Source organism: Scyliorhinus canicula, chromosome 29 (assembly GCF_902713615.1).
Source record: "Scyliorhinus canicula chromosome 29, sScyCan1.1, whole genome shotgun sequence".
Lineage (NCBI taxonomy): Eukaryota > Metazoa > Chordata > Chondrichthyes > Carcharhiniformes > Scyliorhinidae > Scyliorhinus > Scyliorhinus canicula.
In genome coordinates, this window is record NC_052174.1 from 11964824 (window position 1) to 11991153 (window position 26330).

The following is a 26330-nucleotide window of genomic DNA, read 5'->3' on the forward strand; positions in this document are numbered from 1 at the left end:
CTTAACACCCATTGCGGTCATAAAACCCATAAACCATTTAATTATCTGAATAGAAACAATTTACAGGCCAATGAGATAAAAGCAGCAGGGTGGGTATTAGCTGAGGTGCTCCTGCAGTTAGCCAGCATGGACACTACAGAGTGAATTACCTCCTCCTGTGGCGTAAGCATGCTGTGATTCTATTCAAAGCGCAGTGTGCGTAGGGCAGCCTTCCATTTAGCAGAGTGAAGGAAATTTTGGGGGATACCTTGAGCCTTTTTTGTAAGGTAAGCGCGTAGGTACAGCTGGCAGTAAGGAAGGCAAATGGTATGTTGGCCTTCATAGCCCGAGGATTCGAGTAGGGATGTCTTGCTGCAATTATACAGGGCCTTGGTGAGGTGGAGTATTGTGCGCAGTTTTGGTCTCCTTCTCTGAGGAAGGATGTTCTTGCTATGGAGGGAGTGCAGCGATTCCTGAGCTGGCGGGACTGACGTACGAGGAGAGGTTGAATTGGTTAGGGTTGTATTCACTGGAGTTCGTGGTGATCTGCATCACTGTAAATACACAAGGGGTTAATGTAAATACACTACAACTAAGTCAATACTAGAGGGAGCACCGGAGATGTCATGACATGGAGACATACTGCTAATGAACACTTAGAATAGGGCACGACCAATGGGCAGTCAAGACACCCAGAGGTGACACTACCACAAGGGGGCATTTACACAACCCATATATAAGGACAGGGCACACATGCTCTGTCTCTTTCCACAGGCAACACTTAGAGAGAAGGACAGGGGCAGATCAGAAGCATCACACCCACCACGTGGCTTAGAGCAGACTGGTTAGTTAGACTGAGTTACTATAGGAAGATTAGCAGGAGAGTCGAAGTCATAGAGAACTGTGCTAATGGTTCAATAAATCACATTGAACTTACTTCAAAGTCTGGAGTATCTTTTGGTCAAAGCTGCATCGAGTTGCAGCATGTGTTATCCCAGAGTACATAACACATCATGGTCTATGTGCTCATTAGCTGTATGTCTGCATGTCATGATGTCTCTGGTGCTCCCTCTAGTGGTTACTTAGTTGTAGTGTATTTACATTAACCCCTTGTGTATTTACAGTGACTGGACAGGGTAGGTGCAGGAAGGATGTTCCCGATGGGGGGGGTGTCCAAAACCAGGGGTCACAGTCTGAGGATACGGGGTAGACCATTTAGGGCAGAGATGAGAGACATTTCTTCACCCAGATATTGGCCGGCCGTGGAATTCATTACCACAGGAAGTAGTTGAGGCAAAACGTTGTAAGTTTTCAAGAAGCACTTGGGACGAAGGGGATCAAAGGATATGGGTGGGGGGGGGGGGGGGGCAGGATCAGGCTATGGAGTTGGATGATCAGCCATGATGATAATGAATGGTGGAGCTCAAAGGGCCGAATGGCCTTCTCAGGTTCCTATTTGCTATATTTCCATGTATAGTAGTGCTGTGATGGTGCTTTCCACCTGGGAAGAATGAATATGATAGCAACAGGAAATATTGAGCAGCATACAATTTATATTTCGTTATCAATATGCTCAGTGAAGTGGGTGATCTGGGCGATGGGCCACCTTCTCAAAATCCACGCATTCAAGAGGGGCAGTGGGGAGCGTGGGTGGCACGGTCAAGGACGTTTCTTCTTGGACTCTGGCTTCCTCTGCTTCAGCTTCTGAGTGCTCGGTTTTGGAGTCGGCGGTGCGAACATGGCGGCGTCCTCATCGTCAACAAAGGACGTGGTGAATATGCGGAGCGGGGGCGGCAAGGTCGAATGGGGTACCGGAGGTGCCTCCTCCGGCTCCGGGGGAGCAGGCTTCCTCCGCGCTGCCTGCCGCGCGCTGCAACGCTTTATGCACAGCTCAAAAAGCAGTGAGGTGACAAAAATAAAGCTGGAAATCGGGATAGTAAAAAGGCAAAAGGCATAAAAAGTTTGGTGACAGTAGTCGGCTGACGTTTCGCTGACAAAGTCTGGCAGATAGATTTCGTACGTCCAGTAGGAACCTGCGTGGAGGAGAAAGCAGTAAAATACACCCCACAGACTGGGCTTTAGATAAACAATTTGCAAAATCCAAAATGGCGGCGATATTTCATACGAGTTTCTCACTGGAGGACTCAAGGCCACACGGTGGATGGTTCAGCATACCTACGCATGTCTGGTGTTGCCAACTGTGATTGGGGCGGCATGTGGCGCAGTGGTTTGCACTGGGACTGCGGCGCTGAGGACCCAGGTTCAAATCCCGGCCCTGGCTCACTGTCCGTGTGGAGTTTGCACATTCTCCCCGTGTCTGCGTGGGTTTCATCCCCACAACCCAAAGATGTGCAGGGTAGGTGGATTGGCCACGCTAAATTGCCCCTTAATGGGAAAAAAAATAATTTGGTACTCTAAATTCAATAAAAAAAACTGTGATTGGATGTTTCATCACCTGACTCTCCCTCTCTTAACTGTCGTAAACACCCCCCCCCCTTTCCCTCCCCATCACACCCCCCCCTCCAGCTATTGCCACCCCGTCCATGGGACACCACCTCCCCATGCTAATTCGAAGACAGATGTGCGTGTCCTAATCATGTGGATTGTTCTGGCCTCACAACCAAACAACCACTTCCCTTATCCTCACATCCCGTCTCCGATATATTTCCGAAATAGAACGCGGAAGTCTTCTGAGAAGGTGAAATGCCCCGAGGGAATGGGAAATCCCATTGACATGTGGCGGGAAGAGAGGATCCCTACCACCAGCGAATGGCGCTCCGTCGAGGAACACGTGGCTGGGGGGCAATCCAGCCCGTTGAGTTCGGCGGGTTTTTGGCCCACAAGGGGAGTCATGGGTTACCGGGGGAGAGGCGGGAAAGCGGGGTTGAGACTCATGATCAGATCTGCCATGATCTTATTGAAGGCCTGTTTACTCCTGCTCTTAAATCTTTATGTTCTTTGTATGTTCTGTAGTGATCCCTATATGTGCATGTACACAAGGGGTTAATGCGTAATCAGTAGCACCACATGACCACTAGAGGGCCGGACCAACAGGGGTATAAAAGGCAACCACATTGGGTCTCTCTCTCTTTCTTGGGTGCACTGTGACTAGGGCAATAGCAGAGTAGTTCAGATGGCTAGTGGAGTTACGTATAGTTATCGTAGTTATATCTTGGTAACCTTATCACTAGTATCAAAGTTAAAGAACTCATGTAAATATCGTTGTAGTTACTCAATATTGTGTTGACGTACAGCAGTGCCCAGGGGTGGTGGGGTTGTTAACCCATCCAATTCCTCGATGTGAATATCTTATCAAATACATTGTTAAAAGTTTGTTGATGTGATTTACATTGCAGGCGGGTATTTGAACACGTATAAATAGGGGCCAGCTGGGACACAGGGTGGAGGTGAACGAATCAATAGGCCCTCCCAGAGGGGAAAGAATCAATGGGAACCTGAGGAGCTACTTTTTTCTTTTACACAGAGGCTGGTAGGTATGTGGAATGAGCTGCCGCAGGAAGTGGTTGAGGCAGGGACATCGACAGCATTGAAAAGCCATTTGGACAGATCCATGGACAGGAAAGGTTGAGAGGGATATGGGCCAAATGCAGACAATTGGGGTGAGCTTCGATGGGCCTTTTGGTTGGCATGGACCAGTGTGGGCTGAAGGGCCTGTCTCCGTGCCGTAGATCGATGATTCTATCTCAGTGAGGCAAGGTTCGATGTCTTAGATTTGGATTTGGATTTGTTTATTGTCACGTGTACCGAGGTTCAGTGAAAAGTATTTTTCTGCAAGCAGCTCAACAGATCGTTAAGTACTTGGGAAGTAAAGGGAATAAAAGAAAATGCATAATAGGGCAACACAAGGTATACAATGTAACTACATAAGCACCGGCATCGGGTGAAGCATACAGGGTGTAGTGTTAATCAGGTCAGTCAATAAGACTGGTCCATAAGACCAGGGGCTGGTTTAGCACACTGGGCTAAATCGCTGACTTTGAAAGCAGACCCAGGCAGGCCAGCAGCACGGTTCAATTCCCATACCAGCCTCCCCGAACAGGTGCCGGATTGTGACTAGGGGCTTTTCACAATAACTTCATTTGAAGCCCACTTGTGACAATAAGCGATTTTCATTTCATTTCATTTCAAGAGGGTCATTTAGGAGTCGTAACAGCGGGGAAGAAGCTGTTTCTGAGTTTGTTCATGCATGTTCTCAGACTTCTGTATCTCCTGCCCGATGGAAGAAGTTGGAAGAGTGAGTAAGCCGGGTGGGAGGGGGTCTTTGATGATGCTGCCCGCTTTCCCCAGGCAGTGGGAGGCGTAGATGGAGTCAATGGATGGGGAGGCAGGTTCGTGTGATGGACTGGGCGGTGTTCACGACTCTCTGAAGTTTCTTGCGGTCCTGGGCCGAGCAGTTGCCATACCAGGCTGTGATGCAGCCCGATAGGATGCTTTCTATGGTGATGTAAATATCGTATCAAATACATTATTAAAAGTTTGTTGATGTGATTTACATTGCTGACGGGTATTTGAATACGTATAAATAGGGGCCAGCTGGGACACAGGGTGGAGATGAACAAATCAATAGGCCCTCTCAGAGGGGAAAGAGTTCCCTCTGATTTGACTTCACCGACTGGTTTGAATCCAGTGAAAGATCCCACGGTGGCCCTGGGGTCTCAAAAAGTATCTTACCCTTGAGAACAAACTTTTAAAACTTTTGTCCATTGGAAACATAACTTTACGTGAGAGTTGTCAGCACTGGTAACGGAGATTCTCTGGTTGGGGAGCGGAGACAATTCCCTTTACAGGAGGAGATGCAATCCCCGTAACCAGCCTTAACACGAGTGGCCTGCGGTGTTGCGATGAGAGGCAATGAGGACAGGGAAACGGGACTGGTTTGATTGGCTCCCAGTTGTAAGGTAGCAGAGGTTCAGCACGGTAGACTGAATGGCTCCCTGCGCTGTGGACTTTTCTCAATTCCGAAGCACAACCTGACAGCGCTCCGCTCCTCCCAGCAGACGCTAACCACCTCCTGGACTCTGTCTAAATGAGACGGCCAACATGCTGTTGCATTCGGAGCTGCTTCAAGCTCAGCCCCCCACCCCCTGGGAATGTGTTGGATCTTACTTTTCCCCCATTTGGGAGAAAATATAAAATAAGGGGTAAAATGCCTAATGGGGTACAGGTGCAGAGGGACCTGGGTGTACAAGTGCAGAGGGATCTGGGTGCACGGGTGCAAAGGGACCTGGGTGTACAAGTGCAGAGGGATCTGGGTGTACAGGTGCAGAGGGATCTGGGTGTACAGGTGCAGAGGGATCTGGGTGCACGGGTGCAAAGGGACCTGGGTGTACAAGTGCAGAGGGATCTGGGTGTACAGGTGCAGAGGGATCTGGATGCACGGGTGCAGAGGGACCTGGGTGTACAGGTGCAGAGGGATCTGGGTGCACGGGTGCAGAGGGACCTGGGTGTACAGGTGCAGAGGGACCTGGGTGTACAGATGCAGAGGGACCTGGGTGTACAGGTGCAGAGGGACCTGGGTGTACAGGTGCAGAGGGATCTGGGTGTACAGGTGCAGAGGGACCAGGGTGTACAGGTGCAGAGGGACCTGGGTGTACAGGTGCAGAGGGACCTGGGTGTACAGATGCAGAGGGACCTGGGTGTACAGATGCAGAAGGACCTGGGAGTACAGGTGCAGAGGGACCTGGGTGCACAGGTGCAGAGGGACCTGGGTGTACAGGTGCAGAGGGACCTGGGTGTACAGGTGCAGAGAGACCTGGGTGTACAGGCGCAGAGGGATCTGGGTGTACAGGGATCTGGGTGTACAGGTGCAGAGGGATCTGGGTGTACAGGTGCTGAGGGACCTGGGTGTACAGGTGCAGAGGGATCTGGGTGTACAGGTGCAGAGGGACCAGGGTGTACAGGTGCAGAGGGACCTGGGTGTAGAGGTGCAGAGGGACCTGGGTGTACAGGGATCTGGGTGTACAGGTGCAGAGGGATCTGGGTGTACAGGTGCTGAGGGACCTGGGTGTACAGGTGCAGAGGGATCTGGGTGTACAGGTGCAGAGGGATCTGGATGTACAGGTGCAGTAGGATCTGGGTGTACAGGTGCAGAGGGACCTGGGTGTACAGGTGCAGAGGAACCTGGATGTACAGGTGCAGAGGGGTGTACAGGTGCAGAGGGACCTGGGTGCACGGGTGCAGAGGGACCTGGGTGGACAGGAGCAGAGGGACCTGGGTGTACAGGTGCAGAGGGACCTGGGTGTACAGGGATCTCGGTGCACAGGTGCAGAGGGCCCTGGGTGTAGAGGTGCAGAGGGACCTGGGTGTACAGGTGCAGAGGGACCTGGGTGTACAGGTGCAGAGGGACCTGGGTGTACAAGTGCAGAGGGATCTGGGTGCACGGGTGCAAAGGGACCTGGGTGTACAAGTGCAGAGGGATCTGGGTGTACAGGTGCAGAGGGATCTGGGTGTACAGGTGCAGAGGGATCTGGGTGCACGGGTGCAAAGGGACCTGGGTGTACAAGTGCAGAGGGATCTGGGTGTACAGGTGCAGAGGGATCTGGATGCACGGGTGCAGAGGGACCTGGGTGTACAGGTGCAGAGGGATCTGGGTGCACGGGTGCAGAGGGACCTGGGTGTACAGGTGCAGAGGGACCTGGGTGTACAGATGCAGAGGGACCTGGGTGTACAGGTGCAGAGGGACCTGGGTGTACAGGTGCAGAGGGATCTGGGTGTACAGGTGCAGAGGGACCAGGGTGTACAGGTGCAGAGGGACCTGGGTGTACAGGTGCAGAGGGACCTGGGTGTACAGATGCAGAGGGACCTGGGTGTACAGATGCAGAAGGACCTGGGAGTACAGGTGCAGAGGGACCTGGGTGCACAGGTGCAGAGGGACCTGGGTGTACAGGTGCAGAGGGACCTGGGTGTACAGGTGCAGAGAGACCTGGGTGTACAGGCGCAGAGGGATCTGGGTGTACAGGGATCTGGGTGTACAGGTGCAGAGGGATCTGGGTGTACAGGTGCTGAGGGACCTGGGTGTACAGGTGCAGAGGGATCTGGGTGTACAGGTGCAGAGGGACCAGGGTGTACAGGTGCAGAGGGACCTGGGTGTAGAGGTGCAGAGGGACCTGGGTGTACAGGGATCTGGGTGTACAGGTGCAGAGGGATCTGGGTGTACAGGTGCTGAGGGACCTGGGTGTACAGGTGCAGAGGGATCTGGGTGTACAGGTGCAGAGGGATCTGGATGTACAGGTGCAGTAGGATCTGGGTGTACAGGTGCAGAGGGACCTGGGTGTACAGGTGCAGAGGAACCTGGATGTACAGGTGCAGAGGGGTGTACAGGTGCAGAGGGACCTGGGTGCACGGGTGCAGAGGGACCTGGGTGGACAGGAGCAGAGGGACCTGGGTGTACAGGTGCAGAGGGACCTGGGTGTACAGGTGCAGAGGGACCTGGGTGTACAGGTGCAGAGGGATCTGGGTGTACAGGTGCCGAGGGACCTGGATGTACAGGTGCAGAGGGACCTGGGTGTACAGATGCAGAGGGACCTGGGTGTACAGGTGCAGAGGGACCTGGGTGTACAGGTGCAGAGGGACCTGGGAGTACAGGTGCAGAGGGACCTGGGTGCACAGGTGCAGAGGGACCTGGGTGTACAGGTGCAGAGGGACCTGGGTGTACAGGTGCAGAGGGACCTGGGTGTACAGGTGCAGAGGGATCTGGGTGTACAGGTGCTGAGGGACCTGGGTGTACAGGTGCAGAGGGATCTGGGTGTACAGGTGCAGAGGGATCTGGGTGTACAGGTGCAGAGGGACCAGGGTGTACAGGTGCAGAGGGACCTGGGTGTACAGGTGCAGAGGGACCTGGGTGTACAGATGCAGAGGGACCTGGGTGTACAGATGCAGAGGGACCTGGGAGTACAGGTGCAGAGGGACCTGGGTGCACAGGTGCAGAGGGACCTGGGTGTACAGGTGCAGAGGGACCTGGGTGTACAGGTGCAGAGGGACCTGGGTTTTCAGGGATCTGGGTGTACAGGTGCAGAGGGATCTGGGTGTACAGGTGCTGAGGGACCTGGGTGTACAGGTGCAGAGGGATCTGGGTGTACATGTGCAGAGGGATCTGGATGTACAGGTGCAGAGGGATCTGGGTGTACAGGTGCAGAGGGACCTGGGTGTACAGGTGCAGAGGGGTGTACGGGTGCAGAGGGACCTGGGTGCACAGGCGCAGAGGGACCTGGGTGTACAGGTGCAGAGGGACCTGGGTGTACAGGTGCAGAGGGACCTGGGTGTACAGGTGCAGAGGGATCTGGGTGTACAGGTGCCGAGGGACCTGGATATACAGGTGCAGAGGGACCTGGGTGTACAGATGCAGAGGGACCTGGGTGTACAGGTGCAGAGGGACCTGGGTGTACAGGTGCAGAGGGACCTGGGAGTACAGGTGCAGAGGGACCTGGGTGCACAGGTGCAGAGGGACCTGGGTGTACAGGTGCAGAGGGACCTGGGTGTACATGTGCAGAGGGATCTGCGTGTACAGGTGCAGAGGGATCTGGGTGTACAGGTGCTGAGGGACCTGGGTGTACAGGTGCAGAGGGATCTGGGTGTACAGGTGCAGAGGGATCTGCGTGTACAGGTGCAGAGGGACCAGGGTGTACAGGTGCAGAGGGACCTGGGTGTACAGGTGCAGAGGGACCTGGGTGTACAGATGCAGAGGGACCTGGGTGTACAGATGCAGAGGGACCTGGGAGTACAGGTGCAGAGGGACCTGGGTGTACAGGTGCAGAGGGACCTGGGTGTACAGGTGCAGAGGGACCTGGGTGTACAGGTGCAGAGAGACCTGGGTGTACAGGCGCAGAGGGATCTGGGTGTACAGGGATCTGGGTGTACAGGTGCAGAGGGACCAGGGTGTACAGGTGCAGAGGGATCTGGGTGTACAGGTGCAGAGGGACCTGGGTGTACAGGTGCAGAGGGCCCTGGGTGTACAGGTGCAGAGGGCCCTGGGTGTACAGGTGCAGAGGGACCTGGGTGTACAGGGATCTCGGTGCACAGGTGCAGAGGGCCCTGGGTGTAGAGGTGCAGAGGGACCTGGGTGTACAGGTGCAGAGGGACCTGGGTGTACAGGTGCAGAGGGCCCTGGGTGTACAGGTGCAGAGGGACCTGGGTGTACAGGGATCTCGGTGCACAGGTGCAGAGGGCCCTGGGTGTAGAGGTGCAGAGGGACCTGGGTGTACAGGGATCTGGGTGTACAGGTGCAGAAGGATCTGGGTGTACAGGTGCTGAGGGACCTGGGTGTACAGGTGCAGAGGGATCTGGGTGTACAGGTGCAGAGGGATCTGGATGTACAGGTGCAGAGGGATCTGGATGTACAGGTGCAGAGGGACCTGGGTGTACAGGTGCAGAGGGACCTGTGTGTACAGGTGCAGAGGGACCTGGGTGTACAGGTGCCGAGGAACCTGGATGTACAGGTGCAGAGGGGTGTACAGGTGCAGAGGGACCTGGGTGCATAGGCGCAGAGGGACCTGGATGTACAGGTGCAGAGGGACCTGGGTGTACAGGTGCAGAGGGACCTGGGTGTACAGGTGCAGAGGGACCTGGGTGTACAGGTGCAGAGGGATCTGGGTGTACAGGTGCAGAGGGACCTGGGTGTACAGGTGCAGAGGGACCTGGGTGTACAGATGCAGAGGGACCTGGGTGTACAGATGCAGAGGGACCTGGATGTACAGGTGCAGAGGGATCTGGGTGTAAAGGTGCAGAGGGATCTGGGTGTACAGGTGCAGAGGGATCTGGGTGTATAGGTGCAGAGGGATCTGGGTGTACAGGTGCAGAGGGATCTGGGTGTACAGGTGCAGAGGAACCTGGGTGTACAGATGCAGAGGGACCTGGGTGTACAGATGCAGAGGGACCTAGATGTACAGATGCAGAGGGACCTGGGTGTACAGGTGCAGAGGGACCTGGGTGTACAGGTGCAGAGGGATTATGGTGTACAGGTGCAGAGGGATCTGGGTGTACAGGTGCAGAGGGATCTGGGTGTACAGGTGCAGAGGGATCTGGGTGTACAGGTGCAGAGTGATCTGGGTGTACAGGTGCAGAGGGATCTGGGTGTACAGGTGCAGAGGGACCTGGGTGTACAGGTGCAGAGATCATTGAAGGGGACAGGTCAGGTGGAGGAGCAGTGAATAAAGCAGAGAGTATTCTGGGATTTATTAATAGGGGCGTAGAGTACAAGAGCCAGGAGGTTACACTGAACGTATACCAGACACTAGTTAGCCCTCAGCTGGGATATTGTGCACCGTTCTGGGCCACACTATAGGAAGGATGGGAACACATTGGAGAGAGAGCAGAAGAGTGTCACAAGAATAGTTCCAGGGATGAGAAACTTCAGTGATGACGATAGATTGGGAGACGTCGGGACTGTTCCTCTCGGAGAGAAGGTTGAGGAGTTTTGATAGAGATGGTCAAAATCATGAGGGGGGCTGGACAGAGTAGATCGGGTGAAACTGTCCCCCCCTTGTAACAGGATCGCGAGCGAGAGACACAGATTTAAAGTGATTTGCAAAAGAAGCAAATGCGATTTGAGAAAAACCTTTTCCCCCAGCGAGTGGTTGGGGTCAGGTTCGATCGAGGTGTTCAAGAGGGAAATAGATGGTTATTTAAACAGAAACGAGGCGCAGGGGGTTAGGGAGGAAAGACAGGGGAGCGGCACTGAGTCACGATGCCTGTTTGGAGAGCCGGGACAGAGACGACGGGCCGAGTGGCCTCCTTCTGCTTCTTAACATCGTCTGGGGCAATCGCATTCATGTCTGGGCCCCGCATCCTGGCCTTGAAGGGGGTGCAAAGGAGATTTCCCAAAATGATACGTGGGGTTAACAGGATGAGGACGGTTTGCAGAGATGCTGATACTGACGAGTGGAGAAGATCAAATTATTTAAGAAAATTAAAGAACTTAATAGGATGGCCAGAGAGAACGGTTTCTGAGCTGGGGGAGTCCAGAACAAGGTGATCTCGGAATAAGAGGAAGTCCTTTATGGCTAATCTACCGCCTAACCTAACTCGATTGCTGTAAAAACCCATCAGGTTCGCTAACATCCGAAAGGAAATCTGTCATCCTTACCGGGTCTGGCCTACATTGTGACTCCAGACCCACGTGGTTGGACTCTCCGAAATGGCCTCTCACTTCAAGGGCAATTAGGGCTGCAGCCAGCTACGGCAAAACCACAAATGAATAAAAACTTAAAAGTCCCTTTAGCTTTGCCAAAAGGTGGAAAGATTTGTCATGCTCCCTCCGCAGACGTTGCCGTAACTACTGCCTGCGTCTCGCTCACAATTCGCTTCAAATTACCTGCAGCAAGCAAAGCCCCCTCAAGGATCTTGGAGAGAATGGAGAAACATTTGGACCATTTATCTCCAAAATACATTGCTACAATATTATAGACCGCAGAAACAATATTATACAGAGGAAGCATTTGACCTTTTGGACAAGAATCCAGAAAGTACACAGCTGAAAGACAAAAGAAAGATATGCGTTACAATCAGAATAACACAGTGGTAAAGTTTATTTTGTTAACCTAGTTTATGCTCCGCCAAAACTTACAATGGTCGGAATTTTGTAGCTTTTTAGAAATACACCTTTAACTTGTGGCTGCTCTAATTTCATTGTCTTTTCCAGTAATATTCCGTTGCGAGTTCTCTTTCTCTTCCAACCCCACAATGATAGGATCTCTACAGTGGAGAAGGAGGCCCATCACGTCTGCACCAGGCCTTGGGAAGAACAACCATCCTAGGCCCACTCTCCTGCCCTATCCCCATAACCATACCGAACACTTTCGGCACTAAAGGGCAATTTATCACGGCCAATCCACCTAACCTGCCCATCTTTGGACTGTGGGAGGAAACCAGAGCACCCGGAGGAAACCCACGCAGATACAGGAAGAAAGTGCAAACTCCGCACAGTCACCTAAGACCGGAATTGAATCAGTGCTAACCGCCATGCCGCCCTGGAAGGTATTTGCCCTCCTCCAATAGCGGCCTCTTGCGCATCCCTCGATTCCCATCGCTCCACCATTGGCGGCCGTGCCTTCAGCTCCCTGAGCCCTGGAATCCCCTCTCTAAACCTCTTAGCCCCTCATAACCTCTGTATCTTCCTTGAAGGCATCCCTTCAAACTTACCCCTCATTGACCAAATCTATGGCCATCTGTTCTTATGCGAGGCTTGGCATCTAACTTTTGCGTTGTAACACATTTGTGAAGCACCTTAGGATGCTTACACCGTTCTTGTTCAGTCTCTTGATACAATTTGTGGCTTTTGTATAGCATTTAATCAGTCAAATAAATCTGACCAAATTCTCCTAGCCTGTATATGTTGGTCTGATGATGGATTATTTCCTGCCCTGCAGACAGGATTGGAAAATGGAGTGGGCATCCAAGCAGGCAGCCCCCATTGTGGTCCATCTTCAAATGTTTGCAGGTGGCTACAGAGACAGTATATTATTCTAAACATTATCGTCCTGTGCGGATCAGTAGAAAAAGTGTTGGGAAACAGTCTCGATGGGGGAGATTGAATAGAGGTGCGCTGGATTATGTCAGGAGAAGGGAGACAAAGGAAAGCTGTTCCCATTCACGGACGGGACACGGATTTAAGGCCTTTGGAACTGAGGAGAAGGCAAGACTTTTGACACAGCAAGCGGTAATGAGCTGGAACCTGCTGCTCGCGAGGCTGGGTGGAGACGGTGAGTGATTCCAGAAGGAAATTGGAAGGGCGCTTGAAGGAAATGGTTCTGACAGGACGCACAAAGTGCGACGTTCCAGCCAAATCCTTGATGATCCCCCATTTAGATAAAGGTCGACAAGTCAATGACTTCTGAAACAAAAAACAGATAAATGATTGCAAAGAAAGGTGCAGGGCTGGGCACCCTGCCAAGTTACCTTCTTGTGCTGGGAATCCTGCCCAGAATCTTTGGCCTGGGTCACCTGTCTCGGTTGGCTGTACAAGAGGTACATGAAGTACATTTGGAATCCCTTATTCTGGCATGCAATGGATAGGGGGGCTCAGAAAAGGACTTTAGCTGCAGTTATATGACTTTTCAAGCACCTCAGAGTGTCCCAAAGTGCTTCATAGCTGACATTTACTGCTGTAATGTGGTAAAGGCCGGGGCACAGCAAGATCCCAGGCAGCAATGTGACCACTGGTCGATCCTCTGAATTGTTGGCTGCGGGATGAATCTCTGTTCACCCAGAAGTCACTCCCTTGCTCAACACAAATCCTGCAGTTTGGCAGTGAATTAGCAATCTCACCCGTAACAGCCTCCCCGAACAGGCGCCGGAATGTGGCGACTAGGGGCTTTTCACAGTAACTTCATTTGACGCCTACTTGTGGCAATAAGCCATTTTCATTTCATTCATTTTCACCCAGCATCAAGAGTTCCTGGCGTTGGGAAAGGAGATGGGAAAATTCACATTGGCCCAGTTAGGGTGTGCAATTTATCAGGGAGATCGGCGGAGTTTACAGAAGGGAATTATACAAGGGGGCGAGGCGGTGGCACGGTGGTACTGTCACGGGATCTGTAACTCAGAGACCCAGGGCAATGCTGTAGGGAATCCCAGACACTGGGACGTTCTGAGGAACAAAGGGACCTTGGCACATTTGTCCATAGATCTCTGAAGGCGGATGGGCAGGTTAATAGGGTGGTGGAAAAGGCATATGGGGACACTTCCCTTTATCAGTCGAGGCACAGATTACAAAAGCAGGGAGGTCATGTTGGGAGTTGTACAGAACTTTGGTGAGGCCACAGCTGGAGTACTGGGTGCAGTTCTGGTCACCACAATATAGGAAGGATGTGATTGGAGTGGAGGGGGTGCAGAGGGGTTCACCAGGATGTTGCCTGGGATGGAACAGTTAAGTTATGAAGAGAGGTTGGATGGGCTGGGGTTGTTTTCGCTAGAGTAGAGAAGACTGAGGGGCGACCTGATCGAGGTATACTAGGGGGTCGAGGGGGGGGGTCACCAAATCAGACAAAGGATGAAGAGAAGGGAGAGGGGGAGCAGAGAAGTGGATAGCAGAGAAGGGAGGGGGGGGGGGGGGGGAAAGAACACCTAGACCACAGGGGCAGAGGGGCCAAAGGGCATCAAAGGGTGGGCGACGCAAGAGGAGTGGCCACAGCAACAACAAGAGGGCGCACCTAGGTGACCCTGAACGAGCCCCTGATATGTTCCAACATCAGGGGCCACATGTAAACAGCGGAATAAAGTGGCTGGGATAACCAACTACTATGGGCCTGAGGCCTACAGGCCTCAAATCTCTATACACCTTACCCATGTACCTCGACCAGTTCACTTTGTTTCCCCATTTTCCTCATGTTTTATACTGTGTGTTTTCTTTGGACTGTTTGTTCACCTTTCTGGTATATTTTAAAAAACACTTTTAGCAATATAAGTTAAATGCAAAATCAATAAAAATATATATTTTTTTAATTAACCCAATCTGATTCACTAATCTCCCTTTCGGGAAGGGAAATCTGCCGTCCTTACCCGGTCTGGCCTACATGTGACTCCAGACCCCACAGCAATGTGGTTGATTCCTAAATGACCCTCTGAAACGGCCAAGCGTGACCACTCGGTTGAAGGGGAATTAGGGATGAGTAATAGCTGGCTCAGCCAGTGTCGGCTACATCACATGAACAAATAAGAAAAACATTGAAACGGATATTCCCATTAATCAACGGGGGTGTGGAATTGGTTAATTCCCACTGAAGAAAGAATGACATTTACTAAACATGAAAAAATTGGATTGTGATAATATATTCCTTGACTCTCCCTTTAGCACAGATTTTAAGATATCTTTCTGGCCTCTCATGATCCAATGCCTGTTCACCTCTCTGTCACTTTAGTGAACAGTAATCTATTCCCGTTCCCAATTTCATCTATTCCGCTAACCCCTGATATCTTAGAAACGTCTCTTCATTTCTCTTGTTTCCTTCACTAGCTGGAAAATAGGTTTCCGGCACCTGTTTTCTTAACCATCACTCCATAGTATGGCTATTCCTCTGGCAAGGTCAAGAGAGATGTCCCCCTCGTTTAGCCTTCTAGAACCAACTGCTTCTAGCAGAGCTGTGAGAGTTGCCTTCTCTCTCACTACTTACCTCCAACTGCAATCAAATTAGCTAAACTACAACTTAAATATTTCTCTACATACAAGGCCCCGGTTGCCAAGTAACCACTAGTTTATTTACCCTGCACGCCGTAGCCTTCTCCAAGCACAACATAATCAAAGTTGGAATTGAAACCAAACCCACTCATACAAACACCCTTGTCCAGCATGAATCTAACCCTTCCAGACACAGAAATATTAAACTAAACCCTCTTAAAGCTATACCATATTTCTAATGTTTGCCAATACAAATATAAATCCCTTAAAAACTACCTTTGATCTCCTAACATCCTTAAAATAAATGGTTAAATTATGAAGGAAACAATGAGTCCTGAATTCTTCCGACACCACTGTGCCTTATTACAGCTGTGCAAACTTGGATAAAGGTTAACTTGTTTACTCGACTGCAATTGTGTTAAACCAAGAAGTTAATCCAATGGCAGAATTGTCTTTTCAGGGTCTTGGATCACGTTGGAAGGCTGGGAACCTAAATTTGGGGTCACGCCTAGAACACAGGTCACGAAATATCACTCCAATCAATAAGGGGAGATGGTGCCTTGGAGCAATGTCACTTCATCAGTAATTCAAATCTCGCACTTTGGTGGGATACGGGTTCAAATCCCATCGAGGCAGCTGGTGGGAATTTAAACACAATCAATAGATCTCGGATTGAAAGCTAGTCTCAGTAATGGTGACCATAAAACTCTCATGAATTGCCGTAAAAACCCATCTCGTTCACTGATGCCCCTTTGGTAGCACAGTGGATAGCACTGTGGCTTCACAGCGCCAGGGTCCCAGGTTCGATTCCCCGCTGGGTCACTGTCTGCACGGAGTCTGAACGTTCTCCCCGTGTCTGGTTGGGTTTCCTCCGGGTGCTCCGATTTCCTCCCACAGTCCAAAGACGTGCAGGTTAGGGTGGATTGGCCACGATAAATTGCCCTTAGTGTCCAAAAAAGGTTAGGAGGGGTTATTGGGTTACAGGGATAGGGTGGAAGTGAGGGCTTAAGTGGGTCGGTGCAGACTCGATGGGCCGAATGGCCTCCATTTGCACTGTATGTTCTAAGGAAACCTGCCATCCTTACGCCATCTGGCCTACATTTGACTCCATGTGGTTGACTCTGAAATGGCCAAGCTAGCCACTCAGTTCAAGGGCAATTAGGAATGGGTAAAAGATGCCCTTGCCAATAAGGCCCACATCCCAGGAAATAATTTTATTTTAAATCTAGTCACTATACAGTTCCAACTTTTGTTTTGAACTTACCAATCCCGATATATCCAAAATCCACCAACATTAAAAGAACAAAGAAAGTGTCTGTGAAAATAAGCGAGTGATTAACAAATATATCAAAAGAAGTGTCTTGAAGTTTATTTTTCATATTAGCGTCATAATATAGGCATAATAGAGGATAAGACATATCCTGCAGCAAGTGACAGGGCAGAGACAGATTAATGAGATGCATAGTGTGTAGCAAGAGGCTAGCATCACCCAAACGTTTACCCTGTTCTTTGCAGACAGAAGGCACATGTACACACATTGCGCCTGTTTCAGCTAAACAAAATTTCTCATATCCATGCTCTGGTTCATTCCTCAGGGTAATGACTTGACCAATCATAGTCAAGCTGGCTGGTTTAAATTTTAAACAATGCTTTGCAGTTATCTGACAGCCACCATCAACTGGTGCATTTTCGATGGCGCCGCCTCTACCAATCAATTTGCCAACCAATCAGCACTGTATTCTCATGCAGTATAAATTTGTTTATTTCCTTTACATTATACTCTTGCCAATTCCTGATGAGCACAAGGCACAAAGCTTTGACAGTAATTGTCTTTTTTTCCCGCAATGTTCAAAACTTTTATATTCAGTTAAGATGCACAATACGAACGTAGAAACTAGGAATTCGGAGCAGAAGTGGGCAATCCAGCCCTTCGAGCCTGCTCCACTATTCAATCAGATCATAGCTGGTCTCAAATCCACCTCCCGACCTGTTTCCCATATCCTGTTTAGCCTGTGGAAGTAGTTGAGTCGGAAATATTAGGGACCTTCAAGCGGCTATTGGATAGGTACATGGATTATGGTAGAATAATGGAGTGTAGATTAATTTGTTCTTAAGGGCAGCACGGTAGCATTGTGGATAGCACAATTGCTTCACAGCTCCAGGGTCCCAGGTTCGATTCCGGCTTGGGTCACTGTCTGTGCGGAGTCTGCACATCCTCCCCGTGTGTGCGTGGGTTTCCTCCGGGTGCTCCGGTTTCCTCCCACAGTCCAAAGATGTGCACCTGAGGAAGGAGCAGTGCTCCGAAAGCTCATGTTTGAAACAAACCTGTTGGACTTTAACCTGGCTTTGTTAGACTTCTTACTGTATTTTATTACAGCACAGAAGGAGACCACTCAGCCTATTGAATCCATGCTAGCTCTCCTTGCTGTTTTAGGCTTGGCTACAATCACGCTACCATTTACCTCCTCCATCTGTACGTCAGCAATTAATTTGTCTGGGTTGTAACTTCAAATCGGATGATCTTAATCCTTAACTTTAATTATTTTTTATTTTAAATATATATATTTTTTGCTTTCTGATCATTTTAGGCTGCACGTGGTCAGGTATTAACAGCAAGGTGCCAGTCCAGCACGGAGGACATGCTCTTTAACACGCTTAACTGCTGAACTAGGCTCCAGAAGCCAGGTCAACTTTGGGTCGATAACGAGTCCATTAATCCTCAAGGCTGTGGCAGAACTGGCTGTGGGGAAACCCTCGGCAATAAAGACAGTTGAGGCTTCTACTCAAGTTTGGAAGATGAGTAAATGTGTTGGGGCAAGAATTTGTTTTCATTTCATTCATGCTAATATTTAATTTCATCTAATACAGGTGGGAAATTTACAGTAAATGGCAGAACCCTTAAGAATAGTGACGGGCCGAGGGATCTGGGTGTACAGGTCCACATGTCACTGAAAGTGGCAACGCAGGTGGAGAAGGTAGTCAAGAAGGCATACGGCATGTTTGCCTTCATCGGCCAGGAGACTGAGTATAAGAATTGGCAAGTCATGCTGCAGCTGTATAGAATCTTAGTTCGGCCTCATTTGGAATATTGTGTACAATTCTGGTCGCCACACTACCAGAAGGATGTGGAGGCTTTAGAGAGGGTGCAGAAGCGGTTCACCAGGATGTTGCCTGGTATGGAGGGCATTAGCTATGGAGGAGAGGTTGGATAAACTCGGTTTGTTCTCACTGGAACGACGGAGGTTGAGGGGCGGCCTGATAGAGGTCTACAAAAGTATGAGTGGCATGGACAGAGTGGATAGTCAGAGGCTTTTTCCCAGGGTAGAGGGGTCAATTACTAGGGGGCATAGGTTTAAGGTGTGAAGGGGAAAGTTTAGAGGTGATGTGCAAGGTAGGTTTTTTTACACAGGGTGGTGAGTGCCTGGAACTCGCTGCTGGAGGAGGTGGTGGAAGCAGGGACGATAGTGATGTTTAAGGGGCATCTTGACAAATACATGAATAGGATGGGAATAGAGAGATACAGACCCTGGAAGTGGAGACGGTTTTAGTTTAGACGGGCAGCATGGTCGGCGCAGGCTTGGAGGGGCCGAAGGGCCTGTTCCTGTGCTGTACTTTTCTTTGTTCTTTGTTCCTTTATTCATGAGGTGTGGGAGTCGCTGGCTGGGCATTCAATGCCCATCACTGATTGGGCCATCAACTGAGTGTCTCATTCGGGCCGTTTAAGAGTCAACTGCCTTGCTGTGGATCTGGAGTCACATGTAGGCCAGACCGGGTAAGGACAGCAGATTTCCTTCCCTAAAGGGACATTAATGAACCAGATGGGTTTTTACGACAAATGACAATGGTTTCATGATCACCCAGGTTTTTGTTGTATTCAAATGTCACCGTCTGCCACGGTGGGATTCGAGGCTGGGTCCCCAGAGCATCGCCCTGGGTCTCTGGATCAGTCAAGTGACTGCCTCCCCATTTTCTTTTTTTTTTTTTTTTTATTTATTTATTTTTTTAAAAAAATAAATTTAGAGTACCCAATTCATTTTTTCCAATTAAGGGGCAATTTAGAGTGGCCAATCCACCTAGCTTGCACATTTTTGGGTTGTGGGGGCGAAACCCACGCAAACACAGGGAGAATGTGCAAACTCCACGCGGACAGTGACCCAGAGCCGGGATCGAACTTGGGACCTCAGCGCCGTGAGGCCGCAGTGCTAACCCACTGCGCCACCGTGCTGCCCGACTGCCTCCCCATAATGCTCCCAACCAACGGGAGAGCTAGTTTAGGCTCAGAGCAGGAAAAAGACTTGGGAAATAGCTGGCGCTGGTCTGAACTTGAATTCTACTTTAAGGAATACAAGAGCAGTTTGAACAGTGTTGGTCTTTTCCCCGAATGTTACTGTTTAATTTCCTCCTGAGCTGGCCGAGGACAGCTCCTGCACCCTCGCCCCCCCCCCCCCCCCCCCCCCCCAATCGCACCAGGAAAGGGTGTTCGTACCCTACCATCGAAGACAGGAAGAAAGTAGGAGCCACAAACAAACCTCAGATAAACAAACAATTGAAATCATCTTCGTTTCCTACAGTAAACCTGCACAAAACACCAGCTCATGCCCCACGTGGGCACCACCTTTAGGAAAGAGGGTTTGGAAGGAGATTTTTCAGAACGCTTCCAGGGATGAGGCCTGACAGTTACCTGGACTGACGGGGGTTAGTGGAGTTATTCTTCACCAAGAAAGGCTGAGGGGAGATTTGGTCGAGCTGTTAAAATACCAAGGGTGGGATAATCCAGCCCTTCCCACTAGCGGGATCTTCCTGTGCCGCCAAAGCTGACCGCAATGAACGCCAGGAGGGACTAGAGGGACTGAGGGTGGATTAAGTCAAAAATGAGGTTGAAACCCAGGGTCAGAGACAAGAAATACTGGCAAGCAAGTGAGCTGAGAAACATCACCTCTCAAAGAGATTAATTGCAACTATATTTTGGCGACCGATTCAACAATGTGTGGCTTTACTTGGTGAGGATTTGACTGAATGGAACAACATAGAATGTCATTAACCTTGGCAACCATCTATTATCTGTAGCTGTGCGGTTCTTTACCGGTGACCAGGACCCCGTTAACCTAAATGACCCAGTCTCTGCACTGATATCAGCATCCATTTGTCGGGTCTTCTGTATCGAAGATTATGGGGTGATGTACTTTATTTTAAATTCCTTCATACTATCTGAGCATCACTGGTAAGGCCATCATTGATTGCCCATGCCTAAATGCCCTCGCAATGAGCTGTTGGGGAGGGGGGGGCGGTTCCTAGATTTTGACCCAGCGAAGGTGAAGGAATGGCCACATGTTCCCAGTCAAGACGGTGGTGACTTGGGAGGGGAAGCTTCAGCTACTGCTGCCCAGTTCTCATCGTCCTGCTACATGGTCGAGGTCTTGGGTTTGGAAGGTGCTGTCAAAGGAGCCTTGAGGGTTTATTGCCGCGTCTCGTAGATGGTGCTCACTGCTGCCACTGCGTTGGTGGTGGAGGGAGGGAATGCTTATAGTGGTAGATGGGGTGCCAATCAAGTGCACTGCTTGGCCCTGGAGGGTTACAGCACAGAAGATGGCCAGTGGGCCCAATTCCCCAAGGAGAAAATCAACAATTTCCTTTTGCCAACTCTTTCCCTGCATCCATGCAAGTTACTTTCCCTGTAGATGTTTACCCAATTCCCTATTCGAAGCCACGACTGAATCTGTCTCCGCCACACTTCGAGGTAGTACACACTGTTTAGGAAGGTGATAGAGACTCGTCATGTGGCTGCTAGCCCTGTTATTTTTCACCTTAAAGCTGTTACCCCCCTGCTTCTTGACCCTTCCACCAATGGGGGCCGTTTCTCTCTATCTACTCCGTTCCGACCACTCATGATTTTGAACACCTGGGTCAAATCTCCGCCCAGCCTTCTCTTCCCCAAGGAAAACCAATTTCCCATATCTCCTCATCCCCAGAACCATTCTTCAGAATCGTTTCTGTATCCTCTCCACTGCTTCACATCCTTCCCAAAGTGTGGGATCCAGAAGTAGACAGGATGCTCCAGTTGAGGTTGAAGTAGTGTTTTATAAAAGTTCACCATAACCTCCTCGCTTCTAAATTCATACATCTATTTGTGGAGCCCCAGATTCCTTCCAAAGACATTATTAACGGTTTCTCAATCGGACACGGCGCCTTGACTGATTTGTGCACACGTCACTCCAGGCCTCATCCTGGACCTCCTTTAGAATTCTACCCGTTATTTTGTATTATCCCTCTGCATTCCTCCCACCAAAATGTATCGCTACATACTTCCCTGTGTTCACTTTCATCTGCCAAGGCCAAGCCCATTCCACCAGCCTGTCTACATCCTTTCAAAGTCTATCACCATCCTCCTCACAACTCACAATGCTTCCAAATTGTGTGCCACCTACAAATTCTGAATTTCTTGAGTATTGTTGGAGCTGCGCTCATCCAGACAAGTGGAGAGTATTCCCTCACACTCCTGACTTGTGCCTTGTAGATGGTGGAAGGGCCTTGGGGGGGGGGGGGGGGGGGGGGGGGGGGGGGGGGGGTTAGGTGGTGAGTTACTCTCCGCAGGATTCCCAGCCTCTGACCTGAGTTTGTAGCCACAGTATTAACGTGGCTGGGTCCAGTTCAGTTTCTGATTAATGGTAACCCCCAGGATATTGATAGCGGGGGATTCTGCAATGGAATATCATTGAATGTCAAGGGGAGGTGGTTACATTCTCTCTAGTTGGAGGTGGTCATTGCCTGATACTTGCACAGCGAGCATTACCTGCAAGGGCAGCACGGTAGCATGGTGGTTAGCATAAATGCTTCACAGCTCCAGGGTCCCAGGTTCGATTCCCGGCTGGGTCACTGTCTGTGCGGAGTCTGCACATCCTCCCCCTGTGTGCGTGGGTTTCCTCCGGGTGCTCCGGTTTCCTCCCACAGTCCAAAGATGTGCGGGTTAGGTGGATTGGCCATGCTAAATTGCCCATAGTGTCCTAAAAAGTAAGGTTGGGGGGGGGGGGGGTTATTGGGTTACAGGTATAGGGTGGATACGTGGGTTTGAGTAGGGTGATCATGGCTCGGCACAACATCGAGGGCCGAAGGGCCTGTTCTGTGCTGTACTGTTCTATGTTCTAATATCAGCGCAAGTTTAAATGACAAATGGATGTTCTGCATGTGGGCACGGTCTGCTTCATTATCTGAGGAGTTGTGGATGGTGCTGAACATTGTGCAGTCATCCGCAAACATCCCCACTTCTGACCCTTTGTTGGAAGGAAGGTCATTGATGAAGCAGCTGACGATAGTTGGGCCGAGGACACTACCCTGAGGAACTCCCGCAGTGACATTCTGGGGCGACGATGATTGATCTCTAATAACCGCCATCTTCCTTTGTCCTCAATATTACTCTCGGGAGAGAGGTTTCCCCGGATTCTTATTGACTCCAGCTTTGCCCGGGCTACACTCAGTCAAATGCTGCCTTGCTGTCAAAAGGTAGTCACTCTCTTTGGTCCATGTCATGAGGTTTGGAGTTGAGTGACCCATGCAGAACTCAAACAGATCGTTGCGAAGTACTTGATGGCAGTATCGATAATAATCTTCAGCTAAGTGATGGGAGGTGAGAGTAGACTGGCAGGGTAGGAATTAGCCGGATTGGATTTGTCCCACTTTATGTCGACATGGCATACCAGGGCAGTTTTCCGTATTGTTGGGTAGATGCAGGTTGGCGAGAGACACGGCCAGTTCTGGAGGACCAGTCTTCAGCATTGCTGCCGGGACGTTGTCGAGGGCCATAGTCTGCGCTGCGTCTAGTTGGAGCGTTTGTGGTGATTAAAGGATTTGAACAGGAAATTAGGGGGTTAGGAAGGAACTATTTCCTCTGATGAATGGGAACCGGCTGTCCATGCAAAGGGGGCACCGCCTTACTACTAAAGCTTGCTGGCGCTCCCTCGTAATTGAGGATGATGTCCATCAGGCTTGACGAGTCTTCAGATGACTGAGGAACCCGATTCTGGAGCTACAAGCTCTTCCACACTGGGGGGCATGTTGTTGTCTGGGATGGCTTCCCTCGCCTTCCTCTGCCTCGCTATCAAGTCACTGAGCCTCAGAGCGGGCTTGTGTCCTGATGGAGCAGGTGGATCCGTGCTGGGCAGGCCGCAGCCGTCTCCACACAGTCAATGGTGGCAATGCGTCCATGCGTTAGGGCAGCCTTAAGCGTATCCTTATACCTCTTCCCTTGGCATCCCCGGAGCTTTGGGCCAACGGAGAGCTGGAAGAAGGGAGCCTGCCGAGAGAGGTGGTTTACAGGCACAATGTCCATCCATCGGAGTCAGAGCCACAGGAGCGGGGCTTGGATTCTGGTAGGACCAGCTTCAGGGAGAATGCTCCCGTTTCATCCAGGATTGGAAGCAAGTGCCACTCATAATCGAATATTCCACACCTGGAGTATTGTGTTCAGATTTGGTAGCCTTGCTATCGGAAAGATATTATTAAACTGGAGACAGTGCAGAAGAGATTTACAAGGATGTTGTCAGGACTCAAGGGACTGAGTTATCGGGAAAGGTAGGACAGGCTAAGACCTTTTTCTGTGGAGGGCAGAGACTGAGGAGCCTGCGGGGTGGTCTCATACACCTCTATAAGAGCATGAGAGGCATGGATAGGGTTTTCCCCACGGTTGGCAAATCGAAAACTCGAGGGCATAGGTTTAATTGAAGAGGGGGAAAGAATCAATGGAAACCTGAGGAGCTACTTTTTTTTTTACACAGAGGCTGGTAGGTATGTGGAATGAGCTGCCGCAGGAAGTGGTTGAGGCAGGGACATCGACAGCATTGAAAAGGCATTTGGACAGATCCATGGACAGGAAAGGTTGAGAGGGATATGGGCCAAATGCAGACAATTGGGGTGAGCTTCGATGGGCCTTTTGGTTGGCATGGACCAGTGTGGGCCGAAGGGCCTGTCTCTGTGTCGTAGATTCTATGTCAGGAATCACGTCTTTACTCTCAGGACTGTGAAAATGCGGAGAACTCTGCCTAAATGAGGTTTGGAAGAACTTTTGGAATTTCTTTTTGGTCAGGCAGGGGATGGGCGGAGTTAAGGTGCGGACACAATCGGATGGTGGGACAGACTAGAGGGGCTGGATGGCTTCCTCTTGTCCCTATATCTTTTTTTAAATAAATTTAGATTACCCAATTATTTTTTCTAATTAAGGGGCAATTTAGCATGGCCAATCCACCTACTCTGCACATTTTTGGGTTATGGGGGCGAAACCCACGCAGACACGGGGAGAATATGCAAACTCCACACGGACAGTGACCCAGAGCCGGGATCGAACCTGGGACCTCAGCGCCGTGAGGCGGTTGTGCTAACCACTAGGCTACCGTGCTGCCCTTGTCCCTATATCTTTACTGATGTGTAAGAAGTCTTACATCACCAGGTTAAAGTCCAACAGGTTTGTTTCAAACACGAGCTTTCGGAGCACTGCTTCTTCCTCAGGTGAATGAGGAAGGAGCTGCGCTCCGAAAGCTCGTGTTTGAAACAAACCTGTTGGACTTTAGCATGGTGTTGTAAGACTTCTTACTGTGCTCACCCCAGTCCAACGCCGGCATCTCCACATCTTTACTGATGTGGACAGCATTGAAGCTTCCCATTCATTCTGTGACACAGGCCACCCTGAGCTCTGACTTGGGTTTTATATATAATAAAAGACTTGTGCAAGCTTAGGAAAGAGTTACACTGAATGCCTGAGGGGTTGTATGTTTCAGCTTGTGGAGGTCTGGGACAGAGGGGGGGGGGGTGGGGTTTGGGAAAGATCACCTGAGCCGGGTTTCACTCTGGCTGTTTCCCACAACGCAGTTAACTTGATTATTACTCACTTTCCAGACGTTTCGCCGCAGTCATAAGTAATCATTGCTCATCCCTGCCCCTCCAGGAAACTCACTCTTGTCCATTGAGATTTTAATGTAACATTTCCTGAAACTGATCACCCCGGCAACTGCACTCCTATTGTTCCTGATTGGTCAGGTCAGCGGCGTAATTCACCATGATTGATCGGAGCAAAGAACCCAATGGAACATTTCCCGAGATTCAGCAAAGGGTTAAAGTTATCCAGTTTAGTGTGGGGATAAAGTTATCCAGTTTAGTGTGGGGATAAAGTTATCCAGTTTAGTGTGGGGTTAAAGTTATCCAGTTTAGTGTGAGGTTAAAGTTATCCAGTTTAGTGTGAGGTTAAAGTTATCCAGTTTAGTGTGGGGATAAAGTTATCCAGTTTAGTGTGAGGTTAAAGTTATCCAGTTTAGTGCGGGGTTATAATTATCCAGTTTAGTGTGGGGATAAAGTTATCCAGTTTAGTGTGGGGTTAAAGTTATCCAGTTTAGTGTGGGGATAGAGTTATCCAGTTTAGTGTGGGGATAAAGTTATCCAGTTTAGTGTGGGGTTAAAGTTATCCAGTTTAGTGTGGGGATAAAGTTACCCAGTTTAGTGTGGGGATAGAGTTATCCAGTTTAGTGTGGGGATAAAGTTATCCAGTTTAGTGTGGGGATAAAGTTATCCAGTTTAGTGTGGGGATAAAGTTATCCAGTTTAGTGTGGGGATAAAGTTATCCAGTTCAGTGTGGGGATAAAGTTACCCAGTTCAGTGTGGGGATAAAGTTACCCAGTTTAGTGTGGGGTTAAAGTTATCCAGTTTAGTGTGGGGATAAAGTTACCCAGTTTAGTGTGGGGATAAAGTTATCCAGTTCAGTGTGGGGATAAAGTTACCCAGTTTAGTGTGGGGATAAAGTTATCCAGTTCAGTGTGGGGATAAAGTTACCCAGTTTAGTGTGGGGATAAAGTTATCCAGTTTAGTGTGGGGTTAAAGTTACCAGTTTAGTGTGGGGTTAAAGTTATCCAGTTTAGTGTGGGGATAAAGTTATCCAGTTTAGTGTGGGGTTAAAGTTACCAGTTTAGTGTGGGGTTAAAGTTATCCAGTTTAGTGTGGGGATAAAGTTATCCAGTTTAGTGCGGGGTTAAAGTTATCCAGTTTAGTGTGGGGATAAAGTTATCCAGTTTAGTGTGGGGTTAAAGTTATCCAGTTTAGTGTGGGGATAAAGTTATCCAGTTTAGTGTGGGGTTAAAGTTATCCAGTTTAGTGTGGGGATAAAGTTATCCAGTTTAGTGTGGGGATAAAGTTATCCAGTTTAGTGTGGGGATAAAGTTATCCAGTTTAGTGTGGGGTTAAAGTT

The 26330-nt window shown here is 50.0% G+C and overlaps 1 protein-coding gene across 1 annotated transcript; it reads right to left on the reverse strand.

Moving 5' to 3' along the window:
* Positions 1-1638: 1638 nt before the first annotated feature.
* Positions 1639-25103, reverse strand: LOC119958323 (transmembrane protein 272-like). Its single transcript, XM_038786762.1, has 4 exons — positions 24985-25103; positions 16374-16424; positions 11309-11467; positions 1639-2012 (listed from the first exon to the last, which is right to left on the reverse strand). The coding sequence occupies exons 1-4, from the start codon at positions 25007-25009 to the stop codon at positions 1639-1641; spliced, it is 609 nt and encodes a 202-aa protein (XP_038642690.1). The 5' UTR covers positions 25010-25103.
* Between the last annotated feature and the right edge of the window lie 1227 nt (positions 25104-26330).

Excerpts from the sequence above, each read along its gene's own strand:
- LOC119958323 (XM_038786762.1), bottom strand. The coding sequence starts at position 25,009 with ATGACTGCGGCGAAACGTCTGGAAA. Across the intron at positions 11,468-16,373 it reads TTTTGGATATATCGGGATTG|CTGTGTACTTTCTGGATTCT; the intron begins GTAAGTTCAAAA and ends TTTGTCTTTCAG. Across the intron at positions 2,013-11,308 it reads GGGGGCTTTGCTTGCTGCAG|GTTCCTACTGGACGTACGAA; the intron begins GTAATTTGAAGC and ends TCCTCCACGCAG.